General features: G+C 46.7%; 1 protein-coding gene across 2 annotated transcripts in view; it reads left to right on the forward strand.

The window, feature by feature from the left end:
* Positions 1–13083, forward strand: part of Vwa3b (von Willebrand factor A domain containing 3B) — a 201657-nt gene that overhangs the window by 183938 nt on the left and 4636 nt on the right. For both annotated transcript variants that reach the window (XR_004516439.1, XM_033761713.1), the window contains exons 24-26: positions 4119–4243; positions 5312–5449; positions 7978–8078. Coding sequence is in view for 1 of the 2 variants with exons in the window: in XM_033761713.1 (XP_033617604.1) it covers positions 4119–4243; positions 5312–5449; positions 7978–8078 (364 nt within the window). In the remaining variant the exon portion in view is untranslated. The remainder of the gene's footprint in view (positions 1–4118; positions 4244–5311; positions 5450–7977; positions 8079–13083) is intronic.

Here is a 13083-nt window from a genome sequence, read left to right on the forward strand (position 1 = left end):
ACTCCATTGTTATATAATTTAGAGCTAGGGACTAGAAGTTTCAACCTGTGCTTTCCCTAGAATACTGACATTTCATGCCTGGCTAGTAAACAAATTTGCCTAGTAAACAAATTTTTATTATACACCTAATATGTTCTATTATGTAATCTCCTGAAAGTGCCAGTCTAATATAGTAAGTGCATGAATTCTTATCTTCTTGGAGGTTACATCTTACTAAAGGAGAGAGGCAAGCAAGCAGACAGACAATAAAAATACATAACGTTTCCCATCCAGTGCCAATGACAAAAGTCAAGCCATAGGGGTGGTTGAGAGTATATTTGGTTGTGATCCAACTACGGTGGTTAGTGAAGAGTGCCTGAGGAGGGTGACATATGAACAAGGACTTAAAGAAGAGAGGCACATCATGAAAGTATTTAGGGGAACAGAGTTCTAGTGGGGAGGTCTGAGGCTGGAGTGTGCATGGCATGTTAGAGGAGGAGCAAGAAGCCAGGACCATGGAACCAGAGTGCTTCACCAAGGCTTCTGGAGGGATGTGATTCTGGAGGGTAGGTGGGCACCATTCCTCAGGTATGGAAGTGGCTTTGTGGATAGTGGGGAAAATGTGTGTGAAGAGCTGCAGGTGTGTAAAATGTCTGGAGATGTAAAATAGACCCCAGCTGGAACCTAAAGGATGCAAAACTAATAAAGTCGCTCAGATGTAAATATGAAGCCGTTCAGAAAGGATTCCATTAAGTTTGAACTTTCCTCTCAAGGCATTGGGAAGCCACATTTAAAGCAAGAAGAAACACAGTCAACACATGAAATCTAAAACATCCCTCCCATTGCAGGGTAACATGAAGTGGAGGAGCCTGTCACCCTGGTCCCTGGCTTGGGCCAGCAGGTAGATAATGGTGCCCATAAGAGATGGGAATATGGATAGAGACATAGGATGTACTGGGATGGGAGGAATTGTAGGTGCCTATGAGAGGCCAATGTCAGAGAAGCCACCAGAGATGAGTGTCTTGAGTCTGCAGAGGAAATCTGGAGAGAGCAACACAGAAGTAGTCACTGAAATCATGGGAGGGTCTGGAAGTATAGAAGAACCTGGGAGAAATCCCAGAGAAACCCTGGGTAATGACTGAACTGCAGAAATGGAGCTGAACTCATGTAGGCATCTTCTATTAATCATTAAAAATAGACAAAATTCATTAAATAATCATTTTAAATTGGAAAAAATACTTCAGCAGAATGTTTAGTTTCCAGCCATCCCTATGTAAAACCTACAACGAAGACATCTTATACAATATAAATATCATATTTGGTAAATATCACATTTGCGACTGGGAACTTGCCTGGATAGGCGTAAAAATGGATCCAAGAAGCATTTGAGATGAGGACATGGGCTGAGGCACAAAACTCTTCTCACAGGAGCAGGACTGCTTTGATTTGCTGAGAGGTGATTATAGGAGCCACTTCTGCTTCAGATACTTGACTTTCTGAATTTGAGCCTTGGAGAGGGATCCAAAGCACATTTTGGTGTTCAAACGGAAATGCCACAAAGGACTGAACTCCAAAAGGATTCTGGCTTACAGCTTGGGGCTTATGTCGGGCCAGGATCCCCAGGGAAGTAAAGCTTGGCTAGACTCTGTGTGATGAAGATGTGAAAGACCTGCTGCTGGAGAGAGCAGAGGCAGGACGAATCCCACATCGTGTGCAATACCTGAGACTGTACCAGCAATGAAACCAAGAGCATGTACACCTGAGAGCTGCATGGGATCTGCTAAGTGAGAATCTTTAATTTGCAGCTGTGTAAACTGAAAAAGTCAGGTTAGGGAAACAAACATTGACATGTAGTCATATAACCAGTAATTTTGATCAGCAACTGATTAATAGTAAACCCTGACTCTGCCAAGTTAAATGACAGTGCACAGAGCAGCTGGATGTACTTCGTTTTTGTGCCCTTTCCTTGCCCCAAAGTCAACTAATCTTTAACTGAAAATTTCAATTTCACCTTCATGGACTTACTTTTTATTTTTTAAAAGTCTCAAACCTACAAAAGTTATAATAACAATACAGAAAATGCCTGTGCACTCTTTACCCAGATTTAGCAATTTTTAACATTTCATCGTGTTTTATCACATATTTTATTTTAGTCTATGTCTATCTGTCTGTCTCTCTGTCCCTCCCTTCCCTTCACACATACATATACGCACATTATTTTTTCTGACCTGTTGGAGATTAGATAGCATTTATTATGCCCTTCTGCCTCTAAAATATGTCAGTGTGTATTTTTCAAGGACAAGGATTTTTTAAATATAATCACAATAAAGTTATAAAATTCAGGAAATTTAACATTATTATAGTAATTTAATCTATATATTTTGATTTTGTTAATTGCCCCAATAATGGCCTTTATAGCATTCCTTTAGTAGAGGTCCCAATTCAGAATATGAGGGCAATCTGGCTGCAACACCTGTCACCCTACTGATTGCCAGGGTTGATTTCAGCTGATCGAGCTGGCGCCCCTCCCAAAGCTGTGCACATGGTTAAAGAAGACGACCACCCCCATAGAGGAGGCCCATTTCCTCAGCCAAGGGTATACAAGTGGCTGTTGCTCCCTTGCTAGAGCCTCCAAACAAGTCCCCATCCAGAGTCATCTGTTACCTTTAGTTAACATGTCTCTTTCATCCTCTTTAATCTAGGATCATTATCTAGCCCTCACTATCACCTTTCACGGTGTGAACACTATTTAAGAGAAAGGCCAGTTATTTTACAGCCTACTGCTCAATTTGGGTTAGATTAGACTCAGCTTTGTATTCTTGGTCCTGACCCTGCCTGAGTTAATATAACTCAGGTGACATTCCATCAAAGGCTTAATGACATCCACCTGCCCCCATTCATGAACCTGGTCACTCTGAGTTGCTACTTTCCCTCTTGTGAAAAAGAAGGCCAAAAAGAATCACATTGGGCACAGACACAACATTCATTGGTGACTCCTTTCTGGAACTGTTGTGCAGAATCCTAAGCATTCCTGGACCTGGGCTTCCATTGCTGGAGTCCAAATCTATACTGGAGCAGAGCTGGCGGCTGGCTTTTGCTAGGACATCCCAGATCACAGATTTCCAGGATTTCCAAGGGGCCAACACTGCTGCAAGGTCAGTGTGGATCATCCAGGTGAAGAAACGACCTGAATGGAAGTGACAGGTGACAGCCTGGCTCATCTGGGTGCTGGCAGTCAAGGAGGAATATACCTTTCAAAACCTTATTAGGTCATCGCCTTGGAAATGAATCTTTTTCTTCTGTTGCTCAGAGACAAGAAGCATTTTAGTCAGGAAATTCATGGTGATTTATGCCCTCTGCCATGGGAACAAATTATGATGAGAAAGGGCACGGGGAGACTGAATACTCGCTCCTTGGGTGTAACATACCGGGTCAGAAACCTTTATACTTTCACTTACTTGAATTTTGCCTCTGTCCTCTACTAGCTACTGAACTGGAGTCACTCAGTTTTTTCCGTGTCTCAGTTTCTCTCACTTTCGAAATGGTATTTACAACAATAAAAGCCATTTTAGGATTCTTGTGCAGATTAAATGTGATGCTATGAGCGCCTTGCTCATTTCCTGCAGAGAGCTTTTCTGGCATCCCACTGACAGCTCCTGAGATGCAAGCAAGGCCTATGTTCTCCTGGGGGTGGAGGGAGCTGTTCTCACATTCAAAGCTGCTCAGAACTCTCACCAGCAAGTCAGAGGCAAAAATCAACCCAATGGACGAAGACAGGAAATCTTTTACCTGTTTGGTTGTACAGTTTAGGAAAAATCATAGCATGTGTTCAACCAAGTTAACTTTAGATTTGTCTGAGTTCATATCTTCTCTCTACTTTCACAATTTAACAGTGCCCATTTTCTATCTCTGTAGATGGAAATGGGTTAAATAAGCAAGGACATCCAATGGGAGGAAGTGTCTCCGAAGAGGGTCTTGGTTTCTTTGCATCAAATGGTCCCCAACATGACTCCCCAGGGACCTCCCAAGGGCACTGACTTCCGAGGCAGTGTTGCAACTCCCTAGAGACCGCAGATGGAAAAAACTAAAGGGGACACCCATCGCTGTCTCTGTAGTTTGTTGTCTTTGATTCCTTCCAGGGGTTGTGAAGAAGTGTTTGAGCCACACCCATGCATTGGTGAGCTTCAGGTACGGGGACACCAAGGTTGTGCCCACCTCCTTCATCACGCCTGTTGGGGGCGCCATGCCTTGCCCGCTGCTGCAGGTACTTGCTCCACAATCTACTATGAGCTTCTTTGCATCATCCACAGGTTTTGACTAACAGAATGGCAAGACCATGAGGCCCTTTGCTGAACCCAGATGGGTTCCTGCAGGGCACTTGTATTTGGGCAAAAACTGCAGTGACCACTGCTTCTGGGACCCATCATGTGGCATGACTGTGATCTGCCAACTCCCTCTTATGTATGCTGCTCACAACGGCAGTGCCTTGTGGTACTTGTCACTCTGCAAGGCGGGAAACAGTGGGAGGAGGCAGTTGCTGTAGCTACTGGTGCTCTTGAAGGTTCGACTGCAAATGATTACATTACATTATAGTAATAACAAGGACAGAGGTAGCACTCTCCTTAACATGGGAGTTATCGAGCTGCCCTCAGCCCTGGGGCCACGGTGCAGTTATCCTACGTGTGCATCTCCCCTTGTAAGTTCACAGCTCATAAGTTCTCTGAAGCTATACTGTGTCTGGGAGTAGAGAGATGGCCTTGCAGATTCAGGAAGAGGCGCAGAGGAGGAATCACCAGAGGTAGCCCTGGTGGTCTGTTTCTCATTCCCTGGTCAGACCCACAGCACACCTCCATGTACCTTTCCTGGGACAGCTGACAGATGCCTGCACTCTTTACTGGTCCCTTTATAAGCTTCTCTTCCTGCTCCAAGTTACCTCTGCACCTTTGGCCCATGCGTCCCAGGTGTTGCTCCTGTGTCTGGGTGATGGTCCTTTTGATACATAAAGACACTGTTCAAATCTCTTTATGTCAAGCTCCCCCAGATCAGTTCCTTTGACTAGTCTTTGTAGGATTGCCTTCCAGACCTTCACCAGCTACCAGCTGTCCCCTGGACCTTCTCAGTTGTCAGAGTCTTCCAAAATGGGGCTTCCCCAAACAAAATTCCAGGTGAATTCCAAGGAATTCTAGAATTCTTTCTTAACTGAGAAAAAAAATATATATTTGGATTTTAGCATCAGTATTTTCCTGGGGTTGCTTTGAAACCAATTTTTAGAAACATTGTCATTGGGGTCTATAAGTGAAATACCTGCTATGAAATATATTCCCCTCTACAGGTTGGAGACTATGTGTTTGCCAAAATTGCAACACCCGAAGGATTTGACTTCTATGTCCCTGCCATTGTCATAGCCCTTCCAAATCCAAGTGTGGGCTCAGAAAAATTCTACACAGTCCTGAAGTGTAACAACCGGAGAGTAAGTAGACTTCATTTAGAAAGGACTTTTCCACTAGGCAGAAAGTGGCTGTCCCCTGGCCAGTGCCTAACTCTTTTCTGGCACCACCAGAATGATTTCTCCAGCTGTGTCTACTTTCTCCCTGCCCATCCACCGCTGGGGTCTTGGATTCAGCCCTACAGGCTCTGCGCCCACACATACCATCGTTGCCTCTTCCTCTTGTGTCAGGCAGTGTTCTTGTGCTCTTGGCCAAGTTGTGCTTTGCATTGGACAGCAGGGCAGGCTTGCTCCGGGTCCTTAGGGTACCACTCTCTCTCACACTCCACTCCTCTCACTCCTGCCCTGGGCTCCTGTGCAAGCCCTGCGGATATGAGCATCTCCCAGGCCCTTCCCAGCATTGTCCTTCTCTACCACCACATAGTCTGTCTCCATCCTTGGACCTCATCTGTGCCAGGCAAGGAAGAGCTGAGGTACAACCCTGCATTTCCAGCTGGGTCCTCCTGGGCAGCTGCCTCCTGATGACCCACAGGCATCTCAGAGTCAGGGGGCAAAAGCAGGGTGCACCTTCCCCCATGAGCCTTCCTGCTCCTATGCTCCCTCTGTCAGGAGTGCTACCACCTGGTTCCCTGTCCCATCCCTGCTTAGGAAACACCTTCGGGGCTAGCAGGGGTTGATGATGATGAGGGGTGGAAAGACCACAGCTGTGCAGTTAAAAAAGACCTGCATGGGATCCACTGAATAATCACCCTGTTCTTTATTGCTTGCCTGACCTTGGCAGTTTTCTTCATCTCTAACTTCCAGAGTGATTGTGAGGCTTAAAGAAAATATAGGGGAAAGGTGTGCATGGCGGACACATGGGGATTAGGTCATAGTAGTAGTGATGATGTAACAGTTGGTAGCACCACTCTTGAACTTTTCCTTTCTGACCCCTCATAGCTAGTGAGTGAGGAGGATTTGTTAACATTCACTAGACAGACACCTGTTAAGCATCTGTGTTTTCTACTGAGTTGTCTTTTCATTGATTTATGGAGGTTCTCTGTGTCTTCTGTGTAGTAATTCTCGGTGATATATGCAGCCAATATTCTTTACCCAGTCTTTTATCTGTCTTTTAATTTGGAGATCTTTGTTGGCCAAGAAATTAAATTTTAATTTGGTCAAAAGTAGTCACCTTCTTCTTCATGAATTGCTCTCTCTTATGTTAAAGAAGCCCTGCTTTTATTGTATATTTCTCTGTAGGTTTTTCTGTTTTAGAAAAGTTCTCTATCACTTTGCAACTCTAATTATGCCTTTTGTCTGCTGGACATTCCCACACACCCTTCTAGCACAGTCAAGGAAGGTCACAGCTTGGCCCCAGCATGGCCTCTGCCTGCTGGTGCACTAGATGTCCTGAACACAGTGGGCCCTTCCAAACCCCCAACTTTCCCTCCTCCTGGACTCTCCTCCCATCTCCTTTCCACAGGAAATGCCTGTCACCCTAAAGACTTGCCTGCCTGTGACTTCCCACTGGATGCATCAGAGTTCTTGATTTATCTCCTTCTTCCCACACTGGCTTCCTCTCTGATTCCCCAACCCTTACAGGCAGGGACCTTGGCTTATTCTTCTTTGAACCGGGCCTCATAAAACCCCTGACAAAGAGAAGATTATCACAGTGGCTTTTTTTTAAAAGTTGCTAATGAAAAATGACACTGCCTTGATGACCACCTGACATGTTGGTTGGCAAGCAAAATAGGTGTGTAAAACACAAAATAGCATGGCTGACTTTATTAAGCCCTTATTATGTGTCACATTACTAATCCAAGTTCTGATTGAAACCTCAGCACACTGTGAGGTGGGGACTGTTAGTGCCCCATGTTCATGAGGAAACTATCTCCCACCAGCCCAGGGAATGCCCCTTAGGGACATGCAGCGGGAAGAAAGGATGGAGCAGGAGGAAGTGTCCCTGGCATGTGGCACTGCTCTGGCAGTAGCTACAAACCAGGGGCATCCAAAGAGGTGTCCCCAGGGACGCCCCAGGGTGCAGGGAGTGGTGAGGTAGTTGGCCCAGGATCCCTGTGGAAGAGATTCGGAGCCCAGGGAGGAACTTAGGAGTTGACCCACAGGGCAAGGGGTCCCTGGAGGCCAGACTGGCTCAAGCAGGGGAAGGACACTGGAGATAGTTCTAATGGGGATTCTGGAGACCTGCCAGGCATTTAGCAAAAGGTGGTCTTGAACCAGCACATCCCCTAGGAGAGGGATGACCAAGGCTAAATAAAGATAGGGAGGGGTGCTTACATGAAAGCATGTGTGCATTGTATTGCAAGCCTGTGTGCATGATGTGTGAATGTGCATGTGGGTAAACTTGGCAACTCATCTGGAATTTAAAGTAATGACAGATAAGGCTCACAGTGATTTTCATTCAACAAATAATTATCCAGCAAGACCCCGAGTTTAGCCTGCTCTTCAAAGTGTCACCCTAAATAGGATAATAACTAGTACTTATTATAATGGCTTCAGCTAGAGTACAAAGATTTCTGATTTAAATTGAGTGAACTCTTTTGGTTTTATTACAGGAATTTTGCCCTCGAAGTGCACTTATAAAGATCAGCCAAAACAAATATGCTATCTCTTGCTCTCATATAAAGTCACCCCCAATTAAGGAGGATCCCAAAGTGTAAGTGCACCCAACTTTTACCCCCAGAATGCTAACATCTCTTTGAACCGTTAGCCTGTTTCTGAGTTGTGATCCAAGATCTCTAAATATTGGTAGAGAAAAGCCAAGGTAGTTGACTGCCTACTGAAATGTCATTTTGTGATTATTTTCTCTCTGATGGGCATACCTTTTGCCTGCTGTGTGCCCCTCTGCCTGGTCCTAATCTCAAATTCAATGTTATTTACTGGCCCTTCAGAAAAGCATTTACTACTGTCGTGAATAAGAAGCAGTTGTTCTCCTTTATGTCTAAGGGTTCCAGGCCTTCCAATTCGGTTGCAGTTACCCCCCACTACCCTTCCTGTGTTGAAAGCTGGAAGTGAGGTGCTGGCCATGGCTTGCAAGTGGCCAGCTGAATGTGTGGGTGAGGGTGGTCAGTGATTTTCAGGAGCCACAGTGGGAAGAATAAATTTTCACCTGCAGCAGTAGGATTGCTAAGAGCTGTCAAGGTGGGTTCATACAAAGTAAGTAGAAAAAAACTTAAGGCCTAAGAACAAGCCAAACCCAAACCCATGGGCCAAAAAGGGCATCCAGGTTGGAGTCCTAGAGCTCTGACCTTAGATATAGCATTTTTAAAAAAGCATATAAAGAAAGATAAATGCAAATTTTAAGCAAGGGTTGTGGGAAAGGATCCAGGAAATACCTTCCAATTTTGCTTAGTTTATGGGTTATCTTCAGGGACCAACCTCTATCATCTCAGTGGCCTGGCCTCTAGCTTCCTTACAGAGACCTTCAGGCATCTGCTCTCTCCACTTCGTGTCCACACCTTTTGGCTTGTGAGACTCTTTGTCTTTCTCCATGATGTCAAAGCATTGTGTCTTCCTTCTTGTCCAAGGCTGAGCTAGCCACTAGGGTCTGGCCCATGTTGCTGCCCCAGTTCACACTCTCTCATCTATCTGGATTCTATTATCTCTCCATAGTTCCTCTCCACTGAGGCCTTCATCCACATAAACACTGGGACTCCTCCCCACCGTGCACACATACTCCTAAACATGAAACCTCCTGGCTCCATAGCGGTCCAGCACCTCTTTCCTCCTTTCCGCCAGTCTCTGTACTGATGGGTGGATTTGCCTGACTCCCATTCACACTGAGCCCTAGGCGTCAGCCTTTACCCTTGCCACTTTGCAAGAAGACTTTCCACAGAACTTGCTCAGCACCTCTCTCATGCAGAAGCCAGTGAGCTCTGCCCATCTGGACTGTGCTTGTTCTTCAGTTTGTATTTGACACTGTCATTCTCTCCTTCCTCCCCTAACCCACTCCTCTTGAGGTTTGCCATGGCTGTCTGGATTTCTCCCTGCCTGATTTCACACACACCATTGCCTCCATGACTGTTTACACTAAGGACCCCATATCTCCTTTTCCACCCCAGACTGTTCTCCAGGGCTCTTGCCTCAAGAGCACAGGCCTGGAGAGTGGGACCTGCAATGGATCTTTCTGGAAGAACCCAGATGTTGTAATGGCTGCCCTTTCTTCAAGTAACAATAGTGGATACCTACAATGGAAGGGGCACTGCAAACTAAGATTTAGTACATATCTAGGCCCACTGTCTCTTAGTTTTATGCCTCTGGGAAGATGACTTGTCATCTCCTCATCCTAAGACCAGTGTGGTATGAGAGTTAGAACACCCATTGGGTATTCAGCACATGGGCGGGGGACTGTATTATCTCCAATCATTCACTGGATATTTCTGCACACACTCTCAAACCAGCACATCTAAACCAAGGCCATGGTTCCTCATATAACTGATCCCATTTCAAGTTTTCTTGCCTCAATTTATCTTTCTATCCACCGGTTAACTTCTGGTCATCTCTGGCTTCTTCTCCTCACCACAAGGACCCCATCAGCTCTGAGCTGTAGTGATCCCAACTTTCAGGTACTTCTCAGTTCTGTTGCAGGTCAGGAGCTCCCCCTTCAATCTCATCTTGCCTTCACCCAAGCACTCTCCACAAGGACTGAGCAGAGTAATTCTCCTCACTTGCAAAACCTTCAGATTCTCCACCCACCCCTTTGTATCCTCACTCAGCCTCTTGTTGACCTGACCCAGCCCAACCAACTCTCCAGGGCACACTAACCACACTAAACTACTTGTAGTCATCTCCCCATACCATACTCTTTGCAGGCCTCTGTGCCTTTGCATAAATGGGAATATTCCCTCCCTGGAATGGTATCTGCTCTTGGCCACCTGGGGAATTCCAAGGTTTAACACGAGCACCTCTACCACGATCAGTAGCCGGTGCCCAGCCTTCTCATGTAGTAAGGTAACTCTACTGCATTAAAGAAAGTTTCCCTTGTGTGGCCTGTGTCTTAATCCATTCTCCATTGCTACTTCAAAATGCCTAAGGCAAAGTATTTACAGAGAAAAGAGTTTCATTTAACTCGTAGTTTTGAAGGCTGAAAGTCCAAGATCAAGCTGCCCCATGAATTCCACCTTTGATGAGGACCCTCTTGGTTATATGACAACATGGCAGATGGGATCTAGGAAGAGACCACTCAGGGAGACAGGAAGCCAGAGACTGGGAATGGGGTCATCCTGCTGTTGTTTAACTACTCATTCTCACAAGAACTCATTCACTCCATGAGACCAGCATTAATCTCTTTGAAGGGGGCCCAGCCCCTAAGAACCCATTCACCTCCCACAGGCCCCACTGTATAAAGGTCCACCTTTCAGGATGGCTGCACTGAGGACCAAGCTCCAGCATGTGAGCCTCTGCAAGATAAACAACATCCATACCACAGCAGACTGTGAGGCAGAAGTCCTGGCAGGTGGGGGCCAGGCTCCATCTGCCCCTGAGCCCCAGGTGCCAGACTCAGCCCCCACAAAAAGGTTCAAACAACTGTTTATGACTGCCTAGTGATGCTGGCCCTTAAAGGGTGTGTAGTTCCACAGAGGAGCTTCCCTTGGTACAGTCATTGAGAATATACACCACAGTCCTTCATTCTCTGTCTAGAGAACACACAAGTCACTTCTCCTGTGTGACATCTAAGGAGTACACAGAACAGGAGGAACTCCCATCTCTACCCCCAACCCCATTTGGCTTCTCCATCTTTTCCGGGACAGGGGACTCAGAGACCACATTTCTCCCTGGCTGCCTCCCCTGGTCCTGCTTGGCCTCCACCAGGCATCCTCAGCCCTGCTGAGCTCCTGGCAGCCCGAATGGGCCACACACACCTGGTACTGTGCACCTGGCTGCAAAAAGCCCCACCTCCCAAGGCACTGGAATCCACTCACCCTTCAAAGCTGGAGCAAATTAACCTCCAAGACCATTGCCACCTTAAGAAGACTCCCCTTGGAGAGACTGAGATTTCTTTTTAAAATATTAACACCATTGCAAACATGATCTCAGGAGAGCAGAGCAAGAGTAGTTACTGGATTTGTGCTCCAGAAAAACCTTAGGAAGTGTGAAGGAAATTGTTGGGTTCTGAGACCCCGAGCCAGAAATGTTCTGCCCCTGCTGCTTGTGAGCCCCTCATGGACTGGGGGATGTGCTCACATAGGAGGATGCAGGAAAGATGTAAGGCTGGGTCTGTGGCCAGTTCCCCAAGTCACCAAGCTGGCCATGGTGTCCATGACTGGGGAGCGTGTCCCACATCATTAGCTCCCTCTTCACTCCGCATGCATGCTGTGGCCTCCCAGTGTCTTCCCAGCAGTGCCTCCGACATTACCTGGGGTGTTCAGAGGCTGCTGACAATGCTTCCCGAAACCACTAAGTCTCTGTGTGTCATCTGCTGCTTTGGTCCCTTCTGGGCAGATTAGGAGCCATTTTCCTGTCATGGAGCACAGTCCTGAAAATAAGCAGCTCAGGCAAAAAAACCCACCCTCGAGTGCCTGTCCTGGGTCATCCTCGGGAACAAATGTCACTGCCTACTTTCAAGAAGCTCAGTGTGGGTCCTAGCACTTGCCTCGGGGGATACCAGGGATGGGCTAACCCTCTGGGCCAGTGTGATCCTTCTCTTCTGCTCCTTCAGAACCTCAGAGCCGGCCTGGTCCTCCTCAGATAGCTGCTCAGCCACTTGGCCCAAGCCCCAGAAGTCCCTGAGGACAGCCTTGCAGACAGGGACCCTTAGGGCTGAGTAGAGAGGCCAGAGAGAACCAAGCAATGAAAGGGGTGGGTGTGACCCCAGGAGATGGGGAGCAGGTGCACAAACTTTCTTCTCAGAAGGGGACCATCCCAGTGAAGGCTCAGAGCCATGACCCTAGCCCCCCAGCACACACCCCTGTTTGACATACTTGGCTCAAGTGCCCCAGCCCAAAAATCCAAAATCTGACATATTCCAAAATCTGCAACTTTCTGAACACTGACAACGGAGAATAACATATTTGACCTCATGTGATGGGTCAGAGTCAAAATACAGGCACACTAGGTGAGCACAGCAATACAAGCCTATAATCCTGGCACTTAGGAAGATGAGGCAAAGGGATCTCTTTAGACAGGAGCTGCAAGCCAGTCTAGGCAATGTAGAAAGATCTATTTGAAAAGAAAGGAGAGCAGGAAGAAAAGGAAGGAAGGAAGGGGGGAGGGAGGGAGGAAGGAAGGAAGGAAAAGAAAGAAAGAAGGAGGACAGGAAGGAAAGGGAAGAGGAAACCTGCTACCCCTGAAACACTGGTGTGAGCACTGCACGGCTGGAAGGGAACTGGAGGTGTATTAAGATGAGGTAAACTGGGGCCCAGCATTTAGCTCAGTGGTTCTGCCACCTGCCTCGCAAGCACAGGGGCCCGAGTTTGGAAAAAAAAAAGCTAAACTATCTCTGTATTTCTGGTATTCTTGTTTGTTTATTTTTTTGTTTGTAGTAGTAGGGATTGACTCCAGGGCCTTGAGCAAGCTAGAGAAGTGCTCTACCACTGAGCTACATCCCAGCCCTTTTTATTTTAAGAGATGGGCAAGGAATTTAGCTCAGTGGTTCTGCTGCCTGCCTTGCAAGCCCAAGGTCCCATCCCTCCCCCAATATCAAAAAAAAAAAAAAAAAAAAA

The sequence above is a fragment of the Fukomys damarensis genome, unplaced genomic scaffold (assembly GCF_012274545.1).
Source record: "Fukomys damarensis isolate Sample0158 unplaced genomic scaffold, DMR_v1.0_HiC HiC_scaffold_9, whole genome shotgun sequence".
Classification (NCBI taxonomy): Eukaryota; Metazoa; Chordata; class Mammalia; order Rodentia; family Bathyergidae; genus Fukomys; species Fukomys damarensis.